The 26803-nt window shown below is 45.5% G+C and overlaps 1 protein-coding gene across 5 annotated transcripts in view; it reads right to left on the bottom strand.

Annotated features, from left to right (window-relative positions):
• The window catches only part of GRB10 (growth factor receptor bound protein 10), a 474936-nt gene that overhangs the window by 233959 nt on the left and 214174 nt on the right, over nt 1-26803 (bottom strand). For all 5 annotated transcript variants that reach the window (XM_063922618.1, XM_063922620.1, XM_063922619.1 and 2 more), the window contains one exon: nt 10895-11111. In XM_063922618.1, the coding sequence (XP_063778688.1) occupies nt 10895-11111 (217 nt within the window). The remainder of the gene's footprint in view (nt 1-10894; nt 11112-26803) is intronic.

Raw genomic sequence — 26803 nt, 5'->3', positions numbered from 1 at the left:
TAAGCATGCTGGATAGTAAGCCTGATCAAGTGTGCAATAGACTGCTTTGAAGCAGGACACACAATTTTCTTGGGATCATAGAGAACAAACAGTGAGTCAGATTTTCTGTGACAAAGCGGTCCTCTTCACGTAGATCTTCAAAGCCCTCACAACATCCAAGGACTTTGAGGTAGCAGAGGTGTCAGTAAGCACAATAGGTTGGTTGATATGAAAAGCAGACACCACTTTAGGAAGAAATTGCTGACAAGTTCTGAGTTCAGCTCTATCCTCATGAAAAATAAAATAGGGGCTTTTGTGAGAGAACGCTCCCAGTTCGGACACACGCCTTGCGGAAGCCAAGGCCAACAGTGTAACAGTCTTCCATGTAGGACACTTTACGTCAACCTCCTGTAAAGGTTCAAACCAGTCCGATTGTGGAAACTGCACCACCACGTTAAGATCCCAAGGTGCCGTGGAAGGCACAAAGAGGGTTTGGATGTGCAGGTCACCCTTCAAGAACGTCTGAACCTCAGGGAGGGAAGCCAATTGCTTCTGTATGAAAATGGACAAGGCCGAAATCTGGACTTTCAAGGAGCCCAAACGTAGGCCCACATCCACTCCTGACTGTAGAAAAAGGAGAAAACATCCCAGATAAAATTCCACTGCAGGAAATTTCCTGTGTTCACATCACGAGACATTTTTTCCAAATACGGTGGTAATGTTTAGACGTTACTCCTTTCCGGACTTGGATCAGGGTTGGAATAACCCTGTTCCGGAATGCCTCTATGGGCTAGAATTTGCCGCTTAACTTCCATGCCGTCAAACGTAGCCACAGTAAGTCGTGATAGATAAATGGCCCCTGTTATAGAAGATCCTCACGAAGAGGTCCTCTAGGAGCATCTCCAGTAGATCAGCGTACCAGGCCCTTCTTGGCCAATCCAGAGCAATGAGAATAGCCTGAACCTTTTCCCTTCTTATTCTTTTGAGAATTCTTGGGATCAATGGAAGAGGTGGGAACACGTAAACCATCTGGTAGACCCATGGAGTCACCAGAGCATCCACCACTACTGCTTGTGGGTCCCTCGACCTGGAACAATAACGCTTTGGCTTCTTGTTGAGACGAGAGGCCATCATGTCTATCTGTGGAAACCCCCACCGACACGTTAAGGACTCGAACACCTGTGGGTGAAGGCCCCAATCTCCTGGGGGCAGGTTGTGTCTGTTGAGGAATTCCGCTTCCCAGTTGTCCACTTCCAGAATGAGGACTGTCGACAGCGCCACCACGTGTCTTTCTGCCCAGAGGAGAATTCTTGTTACCTCTGACATTGCTGCTCTGCTATTCGTTCCGCCCTGTCTGTTTATGTACGTCACTGCCGTCACATTGTCTAACTGAACCGGAATGGCGTGACCTTGAAGATGTGCCGCATGTAGAAGGGCGCTTGTATATGGCCCTTAGTTCCAGAACGGTGATCGGAAGAATGGCTTCTTGACTTGACCATTTTCCTTGGAACCTTTCCCTCTGGGCAACCGCTCCCCAACCTCTGAGGCTTCCATCTTTGGTCAGCAGAATCCAATTTTGAATACCAAACCTTCGACCCTCGGTCAGGTGAGAAGTCTGAAGCCACCACAGTAGAGAAATCCTGGCTTTGGCTAACAGACGTATCCTCTGGTGCATATGAAGATGCGATCCAGACCATTTGTCCAACAGATCCAGCTGGAAGGGCCTCACATGAAACCTTCCGTACTGCAGAGCCTCGTAAGAGGCGACCATCTTCCCCAGAAGGCGAATGCAGAGATGCACCGATATCCGGGTTAGCTTGAGAACATCCCGCACTATTGACTGGATTACTAACACCTTTTCCAGCTGAAGGAATACCTTATGTACCTCTATATCCAGGATCATCCACAGGAACGGAAGCCTCAGTGTTGATTGCAGGTGGGATTTTGGTAGGTTCAGAATCCACCCATGATACTGGGGTAGCCAGGCTGAGAGGACAATGCTGTTCAACAACCTCTCCCTGGATAGTGCTTTGATCAGCAGGTCGTCCAGGTACGGTATTATGTTCACTCCCTGCTTGCGGAGGAGAAACATCATTTCTGCCATTACCTTGGTAAATACCCTCAGAGCTGTGGAAAGGCCAAATGGCAGCGCCTGGAACTGGTAGAGACAGTCCTGTACTGCAAACCTTAGATAAGCCTGATGAGGCAGCCAAGTCGGAATATGAAGGCACGCATCCTTGGATGTCCAGAGACACCAGAAATTCCCCTTCCTCCAGTCCAGAGACTCCATCTTGAACATGAACACCCGCAAGTACGGGTTCAGTGATTTGAGGTTTAAGATGAGCCTTACCGATCCATCCAGTTTCGGAACCACAAACAGGTTGGAGTAATAACCCTTGGTTTGTAGTGGAGGTGGAACTGGGACAATGACCTAAGACTGTACCAGTTTTTGAATGGCTGCCTGTAAAGTCATACTTGCTTCTGGAGAAGCTAGTAAGCCTGATTTGAAGAATCTGTGAGGTGGGAGTTCCTGAAACTCCAGTCTGCATCCCTGGGAGACAAGGTCTGTGACCCAGGAATCCTGGCAAGATGCTGCCCAAATGTGACCGAAATAACGTAACCGGACTCCCACCTGCCTGTCTTCCAGGCAGTGCGGTCCACCGTCATGCTGAAGGCTTTGAGGAAGCAGCTCCGGAGGTCTGTTCCTGAGAACCTGCAGCTGCTGGTTTTCTGGGTTTACCCTTATTGCCTTTGAATACTGTAGAAGCAGCATTGGGTTTGTTTTTAAATTTCGCTGTCCGAAAGGACTGCAGAGTTGAAGCACAGTAGGTTTTCCTAGCTGGGGCTGCTGCGGTAGGAAGGTACGTAGACTTGCCCGCCGTAACCTTGGATATCCACGTATCCAGTTCATCTCCAAAAAGGGCTTCACCTGTGTATGGGAGGCTTTCCACGCTTTCCCTGGAATCCGAATCCGTAGTCCACTGGCGCAGCCACAAGTCCCTACGTGCTGACACTGCCATGGCAGTAGTGCGTGTGTTGAGCAAACCAATTTCCTTTATGGCCTCAACCATAAAGTTAGCAGAGTCCTGAATATGCAGGAGTAAAATTATTTCCCCCCTGGGTAAGGAATCTAATTCGTCAATTAGGTTACCAGACCACTTAGCAGTGGACTTAGTGATCCATGCACAAGCAATAGTGGGTCTCTGGGCCACCCTCGCAGCAGTGTATAGAGATTTGAGTGTGTTCTCAATCTTGCGGTCATCAGTATCCTTTAAGGATGCTGCCCCAGGAACAGGTAACACTACCTTATGTGACAACCTAGACACCGATGCGTCCACAATCAGCGTGTTTTCCTATTTCTTTCTATCTTCCAGAGGAAAGGGAAAAGATGTAATCAATCTTTTAGGGATCTGAAACTTTTTATCAGGATTAACCCAAGTTTCCTCAAATAGGGCATTCAATTCCTTGGATGCAGGAAAAGTTGTTGAGGATTTCTGTTTTACATTAAAATAAGATTCCTCCTCTACATCCACCACCCTGTCAGGAATGTGCAGGACATTTTTGATGGCTTCTATCAGAGCCTGTATGCCTTGTGACAGGACATGGCATCCCCCCCAGTCGCATCCACCTCATCCTCCTCTGGGTCTGATGTATCGTCATCAGTATCAGCCTGCATGAGCTGGGCCAGAGTATGCTTTTGAGGGCAAATGGCGGGGACCTGAGCCGCTGACATGGGAACTGAATCTCTATTGATCAGATTATCCATAGACGGTATTAAGAAGTGCATCTTTTTTTCAGTATGGAATAATTTAGTATAAATAGTAAATATCATCCCTTTAATGGAATCTAACCATGGGGTGTCTGCCCCACTGGCCTGAGAATGTGCACTATCCTGAGTACAGGGCAGTGAGAGTCTCCTGGGGAGGACAGACACTCTGCTGTGCAGGAAACGCAGTCCCTGGACATGGCAACTGGAAGGGATACACACTCACAGAGAAGGTGAAAACACAGTTTTAACCCACACAGAGCCCACAGGGAGATACAGAAGCCAGAGCCAGCCACACAGCACCCTTTTAGCTTAAGTAAAACTCAGCTGGGTCACAAACTAAGCACCTTAATAGGGTTAAGTATTCTAACACTGCTACCCCCCCTTACTAGGACCCCCTGGTACTGCTGAGGAGACGTGGATTCTTTGTGGAGGAGCTGCGCTTCCCTGTGTATCCTGTCAGTACAAGCTGCAGAGGGAAAATGGCGCTGGTGAGCTACTGGATCCGCTCATAGTGAAGCCCCGCCCCCGTAATGGCACGCGGCTTCCTGCATTTTTTACACTGGCCCGAGGACTTTTTGTGACTAACCGAGTTAAAACCCTCTGTTAGGTAAGTGGTCAGATCTGGGTTTCATTGGTGGCTAAGCGCGCCTGCCTCACAGCATGGACACATCCAAGTGTATCAGCTTACAGAGCCCCCGGAGCGCAGCAGGCTGCGCTCCTACCCTTGTGCCGCCATTCCCGACGACGACCCACTAACCGGGATGCCGGTGCTGTACTCTATCTTCTGGCTCTGTTAGGGGTGGCGGCGTGCTGCGGGAGGGTATGCTCGCCATGGTGGGGCTTGCAAATGACTCCCTCAGGAGCTCAGTGTCCTGTCAGCGGAGAAACGGGACCATTAACTCTTCAGGAAGTTGGGCCGTTCTCCCTCCTAAGTCCCACGAAGCAGGCAGGCTGGTGTCAATCAGCCCTGCCTGAAAACAAACAGAAAATAAATGCAGAAAACTCTTCAGGGGCTCCCTAAGCGTGACCGGCTCCTCCGGGCACATTTTCTAATCCGATTCTGGTAGGACGGGCATAGAGGGAGGAGCCAGTGCACAGTATGGATTTCTTAAAGTGCCCAAGGCTCTTAGGGGACCAGTCTATACCCCAAGGTACTAATGTGGACCCCAATATCCTCTAGGACGTAAGAGAAAAAATAAATACGTGTTACTTCAACACCGCACCCCATCCCCCTCAGACTGACGTCCATTGTCAGCAGGACCCAGTCGGGGACCCAGATGGGATTGCCCCTGCTCAATTGCTGGTCCTGGAGCCAAGACAGCGACAGACGAACCACCAGAGTCAAAGAGGTCAAAAGAGATCTGATCCAATGAGGCAGGCCATCCCACATGGAAAGGATTAACCTCTGTAGTGGGGGGGGGAATGATATTGAGCATACTCTAACATGTCGAAGGTCGACACCATCAGGCCAAGTACTTCATCGCCCCAGAGTGTCAATGCACTCGGCGATGCAAGTGTCTTATCCGGTCCTGAATCTTCAGGACTTTTTTTTGGATACAGAAGCAGTCTCAGACTGTGCGTGTCCAGGAGTGCCCCCAGGTGCACAATGCTCTGAGCAGGGACAAGCAAGGACTTTTTCCATTAATAAGCCACCCATGGGCTTGCAGGAAGGTTAAATGTTCGTTGCAGATGACATAGGAGGACTTCGTGGGAATATTCCAGAATCATCAGGTCATCTAGGTACAGCAAGATCCTGACTCCCTGGCGACGGAGAAGAGCAGTCATCACGGCCATGACCTTGGTGAAGATACGAGGAGCCATAGCCAGTCCAAATGGCAGAGCATGGAATTGGTAATGGAGGTTGCTATTAACAACCGCAGAACTGCTGATGCGATATGGCAATAGGTATATGCAGGTATGCAACCTGTATATCCAGGGATACCATATAGTCTCCAGGATCCATAGCCAGCACAATTCAGCGCAGCATTTCATACAAAACCTGGACACTCTCAAACTTGTTCAGAGATTTGAGGATGAGTATGTGCCAATTGTTCGGACTAGAAACCAGGTCGAAAGTAACCCCTGCCTCTATGGGACTAGCACAACCACTTCTGTACTCAGGAGAGAACTCACCAGTTTGTAGAGCTTGCACCTTCAACGGATCCGAAGGGAGAGCCGTAGTGTAAAACTGGCAAGGGGAGGATGTCTCTGGAATGAGACAGCGTACCTGTGAGAGACAGCTTCCAGTATCCATGCGTCTTAAGTGGACTTTAACAAGACCTGGGTGAACTGTAGTAGTCGGCCTCCCACCCCGGGATCCCCCCGGGGAGGCCCGCCCAGCCATGTAGCAGGCTTGTCATGTTTTGAAGCAGACCAACGGGCTGCACAGGATTATTTGGCCATGGACTTTGTGGTTTTGGGAGCACGAGATGGTCTCTGGTATGCCTGACCTTTTGCATTCCCTTGAGGACGAAAGGAGCGAAAAGTGGTACCTATGCCTTCTGTGCAGATGGATTAGTAGTGGGGGGGGGGGGGGGACTTTGGGGAAGACGTCTTAGCAGCTGCTATTTCAGACACTACATTACTTAGATCTTCCCCAAACATAATGTCCCCAGTGAAGGGGAGTACCTCCAAGGTCTTTTGGAGTCCAGGTCCACTTTCCATGACCTCAACCACAGTATGCGGGGAGCCAGGACAGGCGTGGTCGACGCCTTGGCTGCCAATACAACCGACCCAGAGGACGCCTCCTGATCATAATAGGCGGCAGTAGTATTGTGAGACCGGTATTGTCAGACATGTCCAATATATCCTCGGGCAGCTCATCCTCTAATGCCTGAACCCACGCCTTATTGCAGCCATAGTAGGTCTATGAATGGCTCCAGTAAGGGAGTATATAGATTTCAGGCATCCCTCCACACTCATATCTGACGGTTCCAACAGTGAGGCGACAGGCAGAGTGGACGACATCACGAGGCGGGTGACGCGAGAATACACTGCGGTGGAGTTTCCCATTTGTTACATAACTGTGCAGGGAAAGGATAACGGAGCCAAGACCCGTTTTGGCAGAGGGAATTTCTTCCCTGGATTAGACCGGGGTTCCAGTCTGATGTCCACAAGATGATCAGAATGGGATAATCTAGTTTTAACCACCTTCTGCTGTTTAAATTTTGCCACATTAGTGGAATCCTCATAGTCGGTGATTTGAAGGATATGCGTATTAGCCTCCACTAAAGCAGGGACATCAATTTGCAAGGGAGAAGCCTCATCAGTAACACAGGAGTCAGTGTCTGACAGAACCGTATGCTCTCCCTCCTCTTCAGATGAAACATCAGAGATGTATTTGGATGGCGAGGAGGAAGCAGCCTGCTTAGAAGACCCAGAGACATGTAGTGACCTGGTATAAGTTTCTGTCTAACCAGAGACGGTCTTATTTGCTGCAGTTTGGTTAGACAATTTTCCCCCCCAAAGCGGATTAATCGTAGGGACAATATGAGGCGGCAATGGCACCGGTGGTCCCATAGAGGGCACTAGGTGCTCCACCAGAGTAACCAGTAGGTTGGTGAATTGCAGGTGTCGGAGCTGCGGACTGACAGAGAGGCATATGACACTTAGTACACAGATAGTCATATGACCACCCTTCCCCCTACCTCCCTCTGGTAAATCCCTGGAGCCAGAGGCGTAACTAGGTTTTTCGGAGCCCAGGGCAAGATGTAGAGTGGCAGGGCGGACACTACTACTCCTCCCCCCCCCCCCCCCCCCCCTTAGTCCCACACTGCAGGGAGGCTGTTGGAGCTGCAGTGCTGATGTGTCACCCTGACAGCACAGTTGACGAAATCTTCTTAGAAAAGCTTTTTCAGGGCTGCCCAGTGCATCCCTCCTGGTATGTTTCCTGCTGCAGGCACCAACTCGAAATGGAGCGCTCAGTGCCTGGAGGTGGGGTTTATAGGGGAGGCCCAATGCATCCTGGAACAATCTAAAGCTTTAGCCTGTTGGTGCCTCTGGATCAAGATCCACTCTACACTGCAATGTTTTCCTGTGGAAACCAATGTATCCTGCTGCAGAAAATCCACGATCGTAGCACTTTGTATAGATTCAGAGACTCAGCCACACACAGAGATACAAGTGTCGCATATTAAATTAATTAGCCAAGTATCATTGTGTATCCTACAGTAGTCATATCGTATTGCGACTATAAAGCAAATCCGAGTAATTAGATGTGGGGAAAAAAAAACCACCCGGTGCTAGTAGAGTCTCATGGGAACTAGAATGGCAAAGTTCTTATGGACAGTTTATGCTACATACGGGTGGGCAGATTATAGTAACAGCAATGAGAGGCTGTGTTTTCACCTAAAAAGGTTTGTCCTAGTGAGCGAACATGTTACGTTTTGATGTATTACTGTACTTAATTAAGGTACAACCACCTAATTGCGCATGCATCTGGCAGGGCCCGAGCCCATCGCACGCGCACAAACACAAGCTTGTTTGGACTGCATTGGTTGCAGCCCCTAGAAGCCAGGTACATCTGAAGGAAAAGCAGAGGCATGGCTTCTCAATGGAAGAGGTCTCTGCTAATTGAATTCCGAACTGCCTGTCCGGCTGTGATTAGCAGATGACGCATCTTATATGGAGCCACTGCCAGGGAAGACCCACTGTCTTACTGAGGTGGCAGATTTTACTGGGGGAGCCTCTAGGTAAAATCTGCCACTGAATACAACCATTGCTAAAGAGCTGGTTTTCAGGTAAATGTGTAGATTTCAGATCTATTCTGCCCTTTGCGAAAGATCTTAACTATCAACTTTTAATTTCCTGCAGGTGAGAGTCGGACAGCCGGCCACCAGGAAAAGCAGCTCAGCAGCAGAGAAGTGCTACGAGGAGCAGCAACCCAGGAGGAAAACATGGCATATGTCCAGGGAAAAACTGTAGTTTGAGTAAGCAGGGGGAAGTGCTGCAGACCGAAATAAAACTTATCTTCTGATCAAGATAAATCTTCACATTCTGATGCATGGCAGGCATGTTAATAGGGTTGTGCCAGAAAAGCAGCTGCTGAGGGGCCAAGCTCAAAAGGGGATGCTCAGTGTAGTCAGTAAGCATCAGTGTTTCCTCTTGCAGCAGGAGCTAAACTACAGAATACATTTAATGCATTTATATCCATGTATGCTAGTGTAGCCAAGTATTTTTGGTTGTATGGATTTAGATTTACATTAACATACCAGTACGGTTTTTATAAAGGGTTGTTCCAAGAGAGGAGGGGGTCAGTGTGTATTATACGTGTAGACCCCTGTCTTGCTGACACATGCTTCGTTCTCTGAGAAAATGGTGCTGTCTCTGTTTTCCCAGTGATTTCTCCACTGTATAGATCTCTGGTAAAATGGAAGCTGCCATGTTCCAGATGATTTCTGCACCAGTAAGCAATGAGGTAATTCTAGTCTATGCACCATACACCCATTAGAGATACACCCATGATGGATGCATCATCCTGGCAGGATGCATTACAGAAATATATGTTTCACACTCTGCAAGTGCGCGATTCCAATTTTAAAATGCCAGCAATCCTCAAAGCCACATCAGAATGTCAACAATCGCCAGTCTGTTTCAGTCATCTGCATATACAGTATGGAGCACATCAATGGGTGAGATTCGATTGCTTATCGCTCCCGTTTTCCAGTGTAAAGGGGCGGATGACAGTCAAATTTTGTTTTATTGCGCCCATCACGCCCACCAGAATAATAGGTGCAACGTGCAAAGTCCAATTTGGGCACTTTTCACTCAGTTCAGCTTGCCGCTACCAGGGTGTAAAATGTAGGCGTCGGCAGCTGATTGCACCTGAACGGAAAAACAATTGAATCGCTCCATTGGACACATCTACTGGCTGCCGGCAGCACTAACAAGGGAATCTCCCCCTTTACAGTCCTAATTGTTTATAAAAGGTGCGTGACATTTCATTTGGTGAATATTTGACAGCAAGGAGGGTTTATTATGTTTATTTTAGGTAGGATCATAAATTGTAGACTTAAACATACATTTGCACAGAAAACAAACAGTGATATAACTTGTTATACATCAAGTGGCATTCACCGGCATATAAAGGGACTCCATTTTAAATTACACAGGATGCATGTTTTATATTGGTGCTTAATAGAAATTCTCAAAAATTTCTCACCAGTTTCAGTACCACAACCATGTTCAATCTACTATCGTCAAAATACACAGGTTAAAATTTAAGGCTCCTGTTTTGTTATATTTAACAAAACAAAAAGGAGTACCCAAAAAAAAATAATTTCAAATAGAAAACCATGGAACAGTGATGTACTCGAAGTACAGTCACAATTAAACTAAAATAGATAGTCTCAATTTTTTTTGTATGCAAATATGCTCAATTCAAATGGTTGGGCTTTTACCACAATTTATCATTGTAGGACTATTTAAAAAAAAATGGTGAACAGATTTGCTTAAATGGTTTGGCAATCAATATGCAGCTGGTTTGACTTCTGTAGTGCTTTATTATTTCTCTAAGGTGCCCACGCACTGAGCGATTCACAAATATCGTTAACAATTTTCCTTGAACTCCCCCGGCAGCTCCTCGGAGGTCCCAGACTCACGACACATTGCAATACACATAAGATATTTAAAAGATCTTGCAAAAGATCTGAGGTGTGGCCACATCCAAGAGCATGCGGTCGTAGATTATGGCTTCAGATCTTGACTGCAGCAGGGAAGATCAGAAAGAACAACAAATGAGCAGAGGGGACGTGCTCCGGATCATTATCGTTTGTAGACAATGAATGATGTGCACTTTTGTAAAACGATGTATCGTTATGATGTATCGTTTTCAGCCAAATCAGCCCCAAAATCACTCAGTGTGTGGGCACCATTATAACTGCACTCAATCCCATTCACCACTTAATTTATATTTTACATAACAGCCCCAGTGACTGAATTTTTGCTGTTTCTATCAAACAGAATGTGAAACAAATTTTAAACTGGTACTGAAAAAATTAAACTAGAAAGTGTGGTAGTCAGATAGAGAGTGTACCCAAATAAAAAGAATCATTGTTTTGTTGTTGTTTTTTTTGGGGGGGCGGGGGGGGGGAATTAATATAAAAAATCATTTACGTTTACGAAATGCAGGATCGGGGACCTTCCTACCTTACTGCTTGAATTTGCACTGGTTGGGAGCGCTGCATCTTCTGTCTTTGTAGCATGGACGGAAGAGTGTTTGATCCTGAGTCTGAAAGCTTGCTTCGGTTTAGCTGACCATTTTGTATAAGTGGTACAGATTCCGACACCCTGCTGCATGTGGAGTATAAGCTGTCCAGCGATGAATTCATATTATTAACCAGAGCCTCTAGATCAACATCATCATCTAGGAAATGAAATAAGAACTAAGTTACATTTAATGAAATTATAAACAGGTTGGCTCAATGATATATCTATATACACAGAATTTGAGTGCAACAATCCAGTAGATCACTAACTTTCCTGAAACACATCAAAGTGTACCTGTCCACTACACGTGGAAACAGCCATTTTGTATGCTGAACAAATGTCCTACTGTAAGTGCTAATGATTAGTGGTGCCTCATCTAGTATTTATATCCTAACTGCACCAGCACACACACAGTACCAGTCATTCAAAGAGGTTCAGCCCGGAGCTGCTAATCCACGTCTAATGGGCTGATAGTGTGAACAGTCACACCGATGAGCATTGGTTTCCAAACACTTACACCCTGCAGGCTATGGTAAGATGCAGCTGGGGCAACACCAAAGAGGGAGACAAAGCATCCATACAGACCTAGAGTTAGGCATCATGATTGCAGCTAAAAATAATGCGTCAATTTATGGCCAAGGTAGTCAGTATGGCACAGCTTTCCAATTTTCTGCAGCCCACAAAATGCCTGCCTCCACTATGTGAAGAAGTCGTCAATTATTTCTTAACACCGTACACATAACTTCCATTAAAAAATAAATACCAGAAATATCTCTGGGCATCATTAGGACAAAAGGTAGAGCTAAAATTACATACTGTACATTACAGCAAAAGATCTGTTCTGGTCACTTACATGGCAACGTCAACATACAACCTGTGTGTTTCATGCAAAAGCAAAATGTATATTCTTGTTCTTACATACCAGACAGTAACTTTCAAGACAATGCATGAGATTACTATCTAGTCAGCCAACCTTTAAACAATGGACAAAATGTGTCACTACAACGTACAACATATCGATACAATAAAAATGGGGGGGGGGGGGGGGGGGGATTTTAAAAGAAGTCTCCATATAAAAAAAGATAGACAGGTTGTATTATCACAATTTTACTAGGTTGTATTTGGTATGCATTTGCAGAAGTGTGTTTAGGAGAACAGAGCTGCCTATTAGCCAGTTGCATCCAGCTCTATATATTGTGGTGTTTTCGGAGTGTTTTTAGACTTGCAGATGGTAGGAATCTGTCTGTTTCCACTTGTTTAAAAAAAAATAATAATATTAATACCCTAAAATAACCCAAATATATAAAAATTTTATATACCATGTTTATGTACCCCAAATTTACATTTTAGCATTTATTTTGCTGAGAAAAAAATTCATAGAAAAACAGCCATTTGACCATATTTAAGTACCAGAAATCCTATACGCTTATTATAAAAAATAATACACTTTTACACTGTTATTCGATATTAGTTTAGCTTTTTTGGGGGGTAAGGACAGAATTAACCATTTTTCACTTTCAGCAACATTTTTTACAGTAATCCCATTTTCGCGAATATGCAATTGAAAAGGGTGAATCGCAGGAGCACACATACCCGCAAAGCAATTTTCGTGGAAAAAAAATAAGTATGCAAAAATGGCTAAACCGCCAAATGCTGAAAATTACAGCAATTTCGTGGCTAATTGAATTTGACCCTTAGACCTACAAGAGGCACACTATTGTTGTGCATATCATCACTTCTAAATGGAGAAGGAATGGCCTGACAAACCATACCCATGGAGGATGTGAAAAAAAAATGTCAGGTCAGGCTTTGGAACTAATGTGGAATACTTTAATAGGATTCTTGCATCCAGAGAGGTTATAAATGTATTTCAACTCCAGCGGATGTATTTTGACTGCTACATAGACTTTGAACTATCAATCCAATGAGAGTCAATGTCGGTTGGAGCTGCGTTGCTTGCAATTTAATGTGCTCTTTATAGCCCATCACGTCAGGCATAGAGAACTCTCTAACAGACATGTTTCTCTTGGCAGGAGTGGGTTAAGTTTTTGAAAGCTTGTGCTGTATGTGGCATTGGTGGGTGACATTTATCTCGCTCTTTGTTGACAGATTGAGTCAGCATGGAGTGTCATGCACGTCAGTCCGTGGCCCTTCAAGAGGCTTCGTGGCTGCATTGGGAATTTTTCTTGCAGTGGCGCAGCTTGGCAGGTAAATCCTAATACTGTAACCTCTTGTCTTTCGTCTGGGAGATGTTTATATAAAGACAAGTCTCTAGCTTGTGTGGCTCAGAGACTTCATGGCACTTCCTTCTTTTTGATATTAGCAGTAGAGATGAGCGGGTTCGGTTTCTTTGAATCCGAACCCGCACGAACTTCACTTTTTTTTTCACGGGTCCGAGCGACTCGGATCTTCCCGCCTTGCTCGGTAACCCGAGCGCGCCCCGAACGTCATCATGACGCTGTCGGATTCTCGCGAGACTCGGATTCTATATAAGGAGCCGCGCGTCGCCGCCATTTTCACACGTGCATTGAGATTGATAGGGAGAGGACGTGGCTGGCGTCCTCTCCATTTAGATTAGATTTAGAAGAGAGAGAGAGAGAGAGAGAGAGATTGCTGTGATACTGTAGATTAGAAGAGAGTGCAGACAGAGTTTAGTGACTGACGACCACAGTGACCAGTGACCACCAGAGACAGTGCAGTTGTTTGTTTTATTTAATATATCCGTTCTCTGCCTGAAAAAAACGATACACAGTCACACAGTGACTCAGTCTGTGTGCACTGCTCAGCCCAGTGTGCTGCACATCAATGTATTGTATATAAAGCTTATAATTGTGGGGGAGACTGGGGAGCACTGCAGGTTGTTATAGCAGGAGCCAGGAGTACATGATAAATAATATTATATTAAAATTAAACAGTGCACACTTTTGCTGCAGGAGTGCCACTGCCAGTGTGACTAGTGGTGACCAGTGCCTGACCACCAGTATATTAGTAGTATTGTATACTCTCTCTTTATCAACCAGTCTATATTAGCAGCAGACACAGTACAGTGCGGTAGTTCACGGCTGTGGCTACCTCTGTGTCGGCACTCGGCAGGCAGTCCGTCCATCCATAATTGTATTATAATATATACCACCTAACCGTGGTTTTTTTTTCATTCTTTATACCGTCGTCATACTAGTTGTTACGAGTATACTACTATCTCTTTATCAACCAGTGTACAGTGCGGTAGTTCACGGCTGTGGCTACCTCTGTGTCGGCACTCGGCAGGCAGTCCGTCCAACCATAATTGTATTATATACCACCTAACCGTGGTTTTTTTTTCATTCTTTATACCGTCGTCATACTAGTTGTTACGAGTATACTACTATCTCTTTATCAACCAGTGTACAGTGCGGTAGTTCACGGCTGTGGCTACCTCTGTGTCGGCACTCGGCAGGCAGTCCGTCCATCCATAATTGTATTATAATATATACCACCTAACCGTGGTTTTTTTTTCATTCTTTATACCGTCGTCATACTAGTTGTTACGAGTATACTACTATCTCTTTATCAACCAGTGTACAGTGCGGTAGTTCACGGCTGTGGCTACCTCTGTGTCGGCACTCGGCAGGCAGTCCGTCCAACCATAATTGTATTATAATATATACCACCTAACCGTGGTTTTTTTTTCATTCTTTATACCGTCGTCATACTAGTTGTTACGAGTATACTACTATCTCTTTATCAACCAGTGTACAGTGCGGTAGTTCACGGCTGTGGCTACCTCTGTGTCGGCACTCGGCAGGCAGTCCGTCCAACCATAATTGTATTATAATATATACCACCTAACCGTGGTTTTTTTTTCATTCTTTATACCGTCGTCATACTAGTTGTTACGAGTATACTACTATCTCTTTATCAACCAGTGTACAGTGCGGTAGTTCACGGCTGTGGCTACCTCTGTGTCGGCACTCGGCAGGCAGTCCGTCCAACCATAATTGTATTATAATATATACCACCTAACCGTGGTTTTTTTTTCATTCTTTATACCGTCGTCATACTAGTTGTTACGAGTATACTACTATCTCTTTATCAACCAGTGTACAGTGCGGTAGTTCACGGCTGTGGCTACCTCTGTGTCGGCACTCGGCAGGCAGTCCGTCCATCCATAATTGTATTATATACCACCTAACCGTGGTTTTTTTATACCACCTAACCGTGGCAGTCCGTCCATAATTGTATACTAGTATCCAATCCATCCATCTCCATTGTTTACCTGAGGTGCCTTTTAGTTCTGCCTATAAAATATGGAGAACAAAAAAGTTGAGGTTCCAAAATTAGGGAAAGATCAAGATCCACTTCCACCTCGTGCTGAAGCTGCTGCCACTAGTCATGGCCGAGACGATGAAATGCCAGCAACGTCGTCTGCCAAGGCCGATGCCCAATGTCATAGTACAGAGCATGTCAAATCCAAAACACCAAATATCAGAAAAAAAAGGACTCCAAAACCTAAAATAAAATTGTCGGAGGAGAAGCGTAAACTTGCCAATATGCCATTTACCACACGGAGTGGCAAGGAACGGCTGAGGCCCTGGCCTATGTTCATGGCTAGTGGTTCAGCTTCACATGAGGATGGAAGCACTCAGCCTCTCGCTAGAAAACTGAAAAGACTCAAGCTGGCAAAAGCACCGCAAAGAACTGTGCGTTCTTTGAAATCCCAAATCCACAAGGAGAGTCCAATTGTGTCGGTTGCGATGCCTGACCTTCCCAACACTGGACGTGAAGAGCATGCGCCTTCCACCATTTGCACGCCCCCTGCAAGTGCTGGAAGGAGCACCCGCAGTCCAGTTCCTGATAGTCAGATTGAAGATGTCAGTGTTGAAGTACACCAGGATGAGGAGGATATGGGTGTTGCTGGCGCTGGGGAGGAAATTGACCAGGAGGATTCTGATGGTGAGGTGGTTTGTTTAAGTCAGGCACCCGGGGAGACACCTGTTGTCCGTGGGAGGAATATGGCCGTTGACATGCCAGGTGAAAATACCAAAAAAATCAGCTCTTCGGTGTGGAGGTATTTCACCAGAAATGCGGACAACAGGTGTCAAGCCGTGTGTTCCCTTTGTCAAGCTGTAATAAGTAGGGGTAAGGACGTTAACCACCTCGGAACATCCTCCCTTATACGTCACCTGCAGCGCATTCATAATAAGTCAGTGACAAGTTCAAAAACTTTGGGTGACAGCGGAAGCAGTCCACTGACCAGTAAATCCCTTCCTCTTGTAACCAAGCTCACGCAAACCACCCCACCAACTCCCTCAGTGTCAATTTCCTCCTTCCCCAGGAATGCCAATAGTCCTGCAGGCCATGTCACTGGCAAGTCTGACGAGTCCTCTCCTGCCTGGGATTCCTCCGATGCATCCTTGCGTGTAACGCCTACTGCTGCTGGCGCTGCTGTTGTTGCCGCTGGGAGTCGGTGGTCATCCCAGAGGGGAAGTCGTAAGCCCACTTGTACTACTTCCAGTAAGCAATTGACTGTTCAACAGTCCTTTGCGAGGAAGATGAAATATCACAGCAGTCATCCTACTGCAAAGCGGATAACTGAGGCCTTGGCATCCTGGGTGGTGAGAAACGTGGTTCCGGTATCCATCATTACTGCAGAGCCAACTAGAGACTTGTTGGAGGTACTGTGTCCCCGGTACCAAATACCATCTAGGTTCCATTTCTCTAGGCAGGCGTTACCGAAAATGTACACAGACCTCAGAAAAAGAGTCACCAGTGTCCTAAAAAATGCAGCTGTACCCAATGTCCACTTAACCACGGACATGTGGACAAGTGGAGCAGGGCAGGGTCAGGACTATATGACTGTGACAGCCCACTGGGTAGATGTATGGACTCCCGCCGCAAGAACAGCAGCGGCGGCACCAGTAGCAGCATCTCGCAAACGCCAACTCTTTCCTAGGCAGGCTACGCTTTGTATCACCGCTTTCCAGAATACGCACACAGCTGAAAACCTCTTACGGCAACTGAGGAAGATCATCGCGGAATGGCTTACCCCAATTGGACTCTCCTGTGGATTTGTGGCATCGGACAACGCCAGCAATATTGTGTGTGCATTAAATCTGGGCCAATTCCAGCACGTCCCATGTTTTGCACATACCTTGAATTTGGTGGTGCAGAATTTTTTAAAAAACGACAGGGGCGTGCAAGAGATGCTGTCGGTGGCCAGAAGAATTGCGGGACACTTTCGGCGTACAGGCACCACGTACAGAAAACTGGAGCACCACCAAAAACTACTGAACCTGCCCTGCCATCATCTGAAGCAAGAAGTGGTAACGAGGTGGAATTCAACCCTCTATATGCTTCAGAGGTTGGAGGAGCAGCAAAAGGCCATTCAAGCCTATACAATTGAGCACGATATAGTAGGTGGAATGCACCTGTCTCAAGTGCAGTGGAGAATGATTTCAACGTTGTGCAAGGTTCTGATGCCCTTTGAACTTGCCACACGTGAAGTCAGTTCAGACACTGCCAGCCTGAGTCAGGTCATTCCCCTCATCAGGCTTTTGCAGAAGAAGCTGGAGGCATTGAAGGAGGAGCTAACACGGAGCGATTCCGCTAGGCATGTGGGACTTGTGGATGCAGCCCTTAATTCGCTTAACAAGGATTCACGGGTGGTCAATCTGTTGAAATCAGAGCACTACATTTTGGCCACCGTGCTCGATCCTAGATTTAAAGCCTACCTTGGATCTCTCTTTCCGGCAGACACAGGTCTGCTGGGGTTGAAAGACCTGCTGGTGACAAAATTGTCAAGTCAAGCGGAACGCGACCTGTCAACATCTCCTCCTTCACATTCTCCCGCAACTGGGGGTGCGAGGAAAAGGCTCAGAATTCCGAGCCCACCCGCTGGCGGTGATGCAGGGCAGTCTGGAGCGACTGCTGATGCTGACATCTGGTCCGGACTGAAGGACCTGACAACGATTACGGACATGTCGTCTACTGTCACTGCATATGATTCTCTCAACATTGATAGAATGGTGGAGGATTATATGAGTGACCGCATCCAAGTAGGCACGTCACACAGTCCGTACTTATACTGGCAGGAAAAAGAGGCAATTTGGAGGCCCTTGCACAAACTGGCTTTATTCTACCTAAGTTGCCCTCCCACAAGTGTGTACTCCGAAAGAGTGTTTAGTGCCGCCGCTCACCTTGTCAGCAATCGGCGTACGAGGTTACATCCAGAAAATGTGGAGAAGATGATGTTCATTAAAATGAATTATAATCAATTCCTCCGCGGAGACATTGACCAGCAGCAATTGCCTCCACAAAGTACACAGGGAGCTGAGATGGTGGATTCCAGTGGGGACGAATTGATAATCTGTGAGGAGGGGGATGTACACGGTGATATATCGGAGGGTGAAGATGAGGTGGACATCTTGCCTCTGTAGAGCCAGTTTGTGCAAGGAGAGATTAATTGCTTCTTTTTTGGGGGGGGTCCAAACCAACCCGTCATATCAGTCACAGTCGTGTGGCAGACCCTGTCACTGAAATGATGGGTTGGTTAAAGTGTGCATGTCCTGTTTTGTTTATACAACATAAGGGTGGGTGGGAGGGCCCAAGGATAATTCCATCTTGCACCTCTTTTTTCTTTTCTTTTTCTTTGCATCATGTGCTGATTGGGGAGGGTTTTTTGGAAGGGACATCCTGCGTGACACTGCAGTGCCACTCCTAGATGGGCCCGGTGTTTGTGTCGGCCACTAGGGTCGCTAATCTTACTCACACAGCTACCTCATTGCGCCTCTTTTTTTCTTTGCGTCATGTGCTGTTTGGGGAGGGTTTTTTGGAAGGGACATCCTGCGTGACACTGCAGTGCCACTCCTAGATGTGCCCGGTGTTTGTGTCGGCCACTAGGGTCGCTAATCTTACTCACACAGCTACCTCATTGCGCCTCTTTTTTTCTTTGCGTCATGTGCTGTTTGGGGAGGGTTTTTTGGAAGGGACATCCTGCGTGACACTGCAGTGCCACTCCTAGATGTGCCCGGTGTTTGTGTCGGCCACTAGGGTCGCTAATCTTACTCACACAGTCAGCTACCTCATTGCGCCTCTTTTTTTCTTTGCGTCATGTGCTGTTTGGGGAGGGTTTTTTGGAAGGGCCATCCTGCGTGACACTGCAGTGCCACTCCTAGATGGGCCCGGTGTTTGTGTCGGCCACTAGGGTCGCTAATCTTACTCACACAGCTACCTCATTGCGCCTCTTTTTTTCTTTGCGTCATGTGCTGTTTGGGGAGGGTTTTTTGGAAGGGACATCCTGCGTGACACTGCAGTGCCACTCCTAGATGGGCCCGGTGTTTGTGTCGGCCACTAGGGTCGCTTATCTTACTCACACAGCGACCTCGGTGCAAATTTTAGGACTAAAAATAATATTGTGAGGTGTGAGGTATTCAGAATAGACTGAAAATGAGTGTAAATTATGGTTTTTGAGGTTAATAATACTTTGGGATCAAAATGACCCCCAAATTCTATGATTTAAGCTGTTTTTTAGTGTTTTTGGAAAAAAACACCCGAATCCAAAACACACCCGAATCCGACAAAAATAATTCGGTGAGGTTTTGCCAAAACGCGTTCGAACCCAAAACACGGCCGCGGAACCGAACCCAAAACCAAAACCCGAAAAATTTCAGGCGCTCATCTCTAATTAGCAGGCCGTCTACTAATGGATTCTTGGTACAAAAGGCCTTAAAGGACTGGCATGTATGGTCCTTACTGTGAAGGATTGCTGTCATCCCATTAGTCCTGAGATTTGTGTGTGTGTGCTGGAAAGTACACAAATTTATTTGTTCATCCTCGTTCAAAGTTTTCACCATCTAGTCTCACTTATGCAATGTTCTTTCAGATCAGTGAGTTTGTTGTAGAGTCACGCTTTGGCCAGGTTGTGCCGTGGTTTGGTCCTCCATCATTGCTCGTCTGTCTTGGTACCCCACCTGCATGCAGATATGCTTGTATGATTTTTTATTTTTTATTTTAACAGTCGGTGCAATGAAGAATTAAACTTTTTACCCTTTATCAAAAAGGCATTGCACGATTATCTTTCTCTCAGTTTCAAAATTATTTGAGTAATACAGGGAGGAGGAGTTTTTGAATTTTATTCTGTCAGCCTTCATTGTAAAGCAATAAGGAAACCTAAAGGTGAAAGTGTTAACCTGTAAAAATTAACTGATTTGAGAATTCTGAGAGTAAGACAATTGGGTCTATTCATGAAGCAGTGGAAACAGCGGAGAAGTTTGCCAGTGGAGAAGTTGCCCATGGCAACCAATCAGCTGCTCCGTACAATTGTATAGTAAGCAAATGATAAAAACGGTTACTTCATCGCTGATTGGTTGCCATGGGCAACTTCTCCACTGCTTCATGAATAGACCCCTCTGTGTAACAAATACCCTGAGGTTATAAGTTTCCCTTCTCACTTTTTTTTTAAATTGTAAACGTTACTTGAAATCGAGCCTCTCTGAGTGAACACTATTTTCTTTTCTATACTGCTTCTTGGGAATTAGGTGGAACTCCTGTTGCTCACTCTTTGGTTTCAGTTTTTAAATTTGATGCACACATTTAAAGACTTGTTTCTTCTATAACTAGTTTATCCATGTTATGATAATCAATAATAGCAGTGACCCTGTATTATTCCAATCACGTCTATTTCTATTTCATTTAGTATGAAGTTCAAAGGTACAATATTTTGGGTTGAAATAATAATGCTCAGTTGAAGAAATCAACAACTAGACTGCTTAACAGCCAGGACTAAGAAGTACTAATCTTTGTTACGTTACATACTAGCTATACTGTCCCATGAAAGGTAATAATGGGGACTATAGGAAACTTCATAATGAGAAAGAAAACAAAAAAGGCAGATGAATGGTTTAATTGCAAATATGAGAAAGGGGTAGGACTAAAAACTATAAGACTTAGGGAGTTATTCAGGATGCATCGCTAATTGATACAACTGCAATAACGCAGTCTTTGGCGGCACTGCTCATGCTAAATGTATTCGGGTCACAATGACTGTATAAAACAGGAAAGGGATATAAAAAGATATCCAAGATATTGAGAATGCCAATCAGCAGTGTTCAAACGCTAATTAAGAAGTGGAAAATGAGGGATTCTGTGGAAAACAAATCACGGTCAGGTAGACCAACAAAAATTCAGCCACAACTGCCAGGAAAATTGTTTGGGATGCAAAGAAAAAATCCACAAAATATTTCAGCTGAAATACAGGACTCTCTGAAAAAAAGTGGTGTGGTTGTTTCAAGATGCACAATAAGGAGGCATTTGAAGAAAAATGGGCTGCATGGTCGAGTCGCCAGAAGAAAGCCATTACTACACAAATGCCACAAAGCATCCCGCTTACAATACTCCAAACAGCACAGAGACAAGCCTCAAAACTTCTGGAACAACGTCATTTGGAGTAATAAGACCAAAATTTAACTTTTTGGCCACAACCATAAACGTTACATTTGGAGAGGAGTCGACAAGGCCTATGATGAAAGGTACACCATTCCTACTGTGAAACACGGAGGTGGATCGCTGATGTTTTGGGGATGTGTGAGCTACAAAGGCACTGGAAACTTGGTCAAAATTGATGGCAAGATGAATGCAGCATGTTATCAGAAAATACTGGAGGAAAATTTGCACTCATCAGCCCGGAAGCTGCGCATGGGACGTACTTGGACGTTCCAACATGACAATGATCCAAAACACAAGGCCAAGTCGACCTGTCAGCAGAATAAAGTGAAGGTTCTGGAGTGGCCATCTCAATCTCCTGACCTCAATATCATTGAGCCACTCTGGGGATATCTCAAACGTGCAGTTCATGCAAGACAGCCCAAGAATTTACAGGAACTGGATGCTTTTTGCCAAGAAGAATGGCCAGCTTTACCATCTGAGAAAATAAAGAGCCTCATCCACAACTACCACAAAAGACTTCAAGCTGTCATTGATGTTAAAGAGGGCAATACACAGTACTAAGAACTGGGGTATGTAAACTTTTGATCAGGGTCATTTGGGTAGTTTCTGTTGTCATTATGATTTAAAAAGAGTAAACACAGTTGATTGACAATAAATGGCTTCACCCAACCACTAACCATGAGTGAAAGAAAAGTCTGGGTTATTATTCATATTCTCTGACAAATGGCCAGAAAATAACAACTTCTGCTAGGGTATGTAAACTTATGAGCACAACTGTAAATCAAAAATATATACGTTATGGTAAGAACTTACCATTGATAACAGTATTTCTCCACAGGATCCACAGCATAACATTGGTATATGATGACGCGACAGCGGATTTGCACCAAACGGTCAAAGCTTTCGGCCTCCCAGCATGCAACGGGCCCGTCCATATATCCCCGCCTCCTGGGTCAGGCAAATCAGTAGTTTTTCTAAAGCTCAAGGAAGGAGCATCATAGAGAGCCCTAATCAGGCGAGAAGAACACACATGCACACCCTTCCTTACAAGAAGGAAGAGGTTAGGGAGTAGAAGGATCCTCAAATCAGGTGCGTCAGAGTGGGATCCCTGTGGATCCTGTGGACTTGGGAGAAATACTGTTATCAATGGTAAATTCTTACCATAACGTAGATTTCTCCAGCAGGGTCCACAGGTTATCCACAGGATAACATTGGGATGTCCCAAAGCAATTTAGTGGTGGGGACGCTCCCGATTGGACAGGAGAATCCTTTGCCCGAATTCAGCATCCTGAGAGGCAAAGGTATCAACGGCATAATGTATAATGAATGTGTTAATGGAAGACCATGTGGCTGCCTTACATATCTGTTCTGCTGAAGCACCACATTGTGCTGCCCAAGATTGACCTACCTTACGAGTAGAGTGAGCAGAGACATTAGCCAGAACAGAGAGATCAGCTTGAGAATATGCTTCTGAATTAGTCATCCGAAACCACCTTGCCAGTGTCTGCTAATCAGCAGGCCATCCTCTCTTGTGAAATCCGTAGAGAATGAAAAAAGAATCTGTCTTTCTGATGGCACTGGTACGATCTACGTAGATCCTTAAAGCACGGACTATGTCCAATGATGCATCTCCCGCAGAAAGGTCCGGCCCCTGGAAGGCAGGGACTACAATTTCTTTGTTAAGGATGAATTCAGACACCAACTTAGGAAGATACCCAGATTTAGTTCTGAGAACTGTTCTATCTGGACAAAGAAAAAAAAATCAGACGGAGGACGACATAATCCCCAATGGCCAGTAGAAAGAGTAATTTAGCTGTCAACCATTTAAGAGCCACTCTGAAGTGGTTCAAGTGGGGCAACCTGAAGGGCCTTTAGGACTAAACTGAAATCCCACTGTAGGGGGAATAAAAAGGAGGTTGAATGCGCAGCATTCCTTGGGGAGGGGGGTGCACATCCTGTAGGTTAGCAATTTTCTTTTGGAATCATACAGTCAATGCTGACACTTGCACTTTTAAGGATACCACCCTTAAACCTTTATCCATTCCTGCCTGAAGGAATGCTAAGGACCCTGGAAACTCTGAAAGACCTAGGGTCAAATTTCTGATCACTGCACCACTGAATATAGGCTTGCCATATTCGGTGATAAATGCGAGCTGAGGAAGGTTTCCTTGCGTCGAGTATTGTTTGAATTACCTGTTGTGAGAATCCTCTTGACTTTAGAATGGAAGTCCCAAGAGCCACGCTATCAAAGACAGTCAATCTAGGTGTCTGTGATAACAAGGACCTTGAGACAGTAGATCTGGACTTTGAGGGAGCAGGAATGGAGCATCCATCGACATTCTCTGTAGATCTGTGTACCAATGTCTTCTGGGCCAAGCCGGAGCTATTAGTATCACGGCACCCTTTCCTTGCTTTATCCTTCTCACCACCCTGGCTAATAAGGTGATTGGAGGAAACACAGACCATATGAAAGTCCCATCTCACCGACAGGGCATCCACAAAGATCGCTCTGGGATCCTTTGTTCTTGACCCATATGCAAGAACTTTGATGTTCTGAAGGGACACCATGAAATCTATCTCTGGCAATCCCCACTTGACTAGAGTCTGGGAGACCTACGGGTGTAGAGCCAATTCGCTTGCCTGAATGGCATGTCGATTGAGAAACCCTGCTTCCCAGTTTAGGACTCCTGGAAGAACACTGCGGACAAGGTTGGATGTTGAAGATCTGCTCACTTTAACGTGTGACTTACCTCCATTACTTTCTGGCTGTGAGTTCCTCTCTGATGGTTGAGGTATGCTACTGCCGTCGCACTGTCCGAGCGGACCTGAACTGGTTTCCCCCGAAAGATGTCCTTTGCCTGAATCAGTGCCATGTATATGACTCGGAGTTCCAATATATTTATTGGCAGGCAACTTTCTTCTTTGGTCCACTGCCCCTGGAAACAAATCCTTTGTGACACCGCTCCCCAGCCCTGAAGGCTGGCATCCGTTGTCAGAATTTCCCAATCTGATATCCAAAAGGGTCTCCCTTTGTCCAGGTGGAATGTCTGACCTACTTACTTCCAGAGTAAGGACCATAGACTGTTTTTATTGTCTGATGAAAAACTTTCCATTTGGCAAGAATCAGATGTTGCTTGAGGCCTCAAATTAAATGGAGCATACTCTACCATGTTGAATGTTGACACCATCAATCCCATCACACGCATTGCTGGGTGAATGGATATCTTTCGACTGTGTAGCAGCTACTGAATCCTTGACTGAACTTTGGATATTTCGTTCAGAGGTAAGGTTACTCTCTGATGGTTCGTATACAATACAGTCCCCAAGTGAGTCATTTGCTGTGACGGAATCAGAGACGATTTTGCCCAATTTATGAGCCAACCGTGATTCTGCAGACGAGCTATCGTCTGTTGCAGATTACACAGAATCAATTCCTGAGACTGTGCCAGGATTAAAAGATCGTCGAGGTATGGAAAAATTCTTATCCCCTGCTGGCGAAGATAAGCTGCCATTACCACCATAATCTTGGTAAATACTCTGGGAGCTGTGGCCAATCCAAATGGAGGGGCCAGGAACTGAAAATGCTGTTGGAGGATAGCGAACCTGAGATAGCGCTGATGGGACAGTGCTATAGGTACATGTAGGTAAACATCCTGGATATCCAGGGATACCATAAAATCCCCTGGCTCCATGGCCAAAACGATGTAATGCAAAGTCTCCATATGCAACAGAGGCACCCAAATATACTTGTTCAGCACTTTGAGACTGAGTATGGGCCGGCACGACCTATTTGGCTTCTGGGCTAGAAACAGGTTGGAGTAAAAACCCTGTCCTCATTGTGCAGAAGGAACTGGAATGATTACGCTTGACTGAAGCAATTTCTGAACTGCCTCTTGCAAAGCCCTGGCCTTCCTTTTCACTGAAGATGGGCTGGTACAAAAAAAAAAACAAAAAAAAACCTTTGAGGAGGGTGTTTCTTGAAAGCAAAAGCATAACCGAGAGATACCGCTTCTCGCACCCAGGCATATGTGGTAGACTGTTGCCAGATCTGTGCAAATTGAAGAAGTCGTCCTCTCACCCTGGGAACACCTGATTTGGAAGCCGGTCCTCTGGTAGCTTTTTAGTCTTACCAGACTGTATTGCGACTGTTGTATTGGGACTGTTTTCCCATCACCTTTTCCATTTGCTTTCCCTCGAGACAGAAAAGCTGGAAATTTAGGCTTGAATTTGTATGTGGAAGGAAACTTCACTTTCTTGAAGTCTGCTTCTGACTCCAAAATACTGGTTAATTCTTTACCAAAAAGAATATCTCCAGTAAAAGGTAAAGACTCAAAAACCTTTTTGGATTCTTAATCAGGTCTCCATGTACGTAGCCAAACTGCTCTGCAAGCGGATACTGCTGAAGCTGATGCCTGAGAGGCAATTGTACCCATATCCAAGGCTGCTTCTTCCAAAAACATTGCAGCCTGTTTGATATGTGTAACATGAGATTTCTGCTCTCTAGATGCCATTGAAAGATCCCCTTGCAATGTATCAGCCCAGGCAGCCACTAATTTTGCCATCCAGGCTGAAGCCATGGCTGGTCTTATGATTGCCCCAAACAGGGAAAAAATGTTTTTTTAGAAAACTATCAACTCTCCTATCCGTGACATCATTTAATGATGTTGAAGGCAGAGGTAATGTAGATTCACACTAATCGAATGACATGCATATCTACTTTGGGAGCCACCTCCCTCTTTAAACAGTCCCCAGCCAGAAGAGGATAATTGGAATTCTAAACTTCTTACTGGGCGTAACCCAAGCCTCTTGCATAATTTCCATCAGTTGTTCTGACTCAGAAAACTCAGTCTTAACTGTTTTGGGACGTTTAAACACAGGTGCTTTAGATTTTAAACACAGGCTCTGCTGATTCTTCTAAGTACAGAATGGCTTTCATCGCATTAATTAAATCAGATATGTCCACTGAGCTGAGACCTTCCTCCTCATCTCCGTATGCAGAACCGGAGTGTAATGGGTCTTCATCCTCCGACGAATGCTCATCTGAAACATGTGTAGACTTTGAAGATGTTGTTTCATGTCTATGCGATTTACTTACCACTGGCCTTTCAGCCTGTTTTTGTTGAGGTGGCTGCTTCCGCTGCTGTATATGATAAACCCCAGGTGAAATGCTGCATGTAAGGCTTAATATAGTGTAACCTATCCCTGGTACAGAAGTTGGAATTATCCGCTCAGCTATACTGGATAATGTCTATGCAAACGTAGCCCATGGGGGATCAACTTGCACCTGTGTCTGCCTTGGATTTTTCAAGAGACTTTGGTGAAAGCTAAAACAATTCACACACAAACCATTCTGAACCAGATCCTGAGAGGTTAACCCAGCTTTGCAAGACAAACATGAAATGAGTGTTGGTGCTGCTGTGAGTGTAT

This window comes from Pseudophryne corroboree, chromosome 5 (genome assembly GCF_028390025.1).
Source record: "Pseudophryne corroboree isolate aPseCor3 chromosome 5, aPseCor3.hap2, whole genome shotgun sequence".
NCBI classification, from domain to species: domain Eukaryota; kingdom Metazoa; phylum Chordata; class Amphibia; order Anura; family Myobatrachidae; genus Pseudophryne; species Pseudophryne corroboree.
Note: the sequence above shows the minus strand (reverse complement) of the source record. Positions and strands in the feature narration are given on the sequence as shown.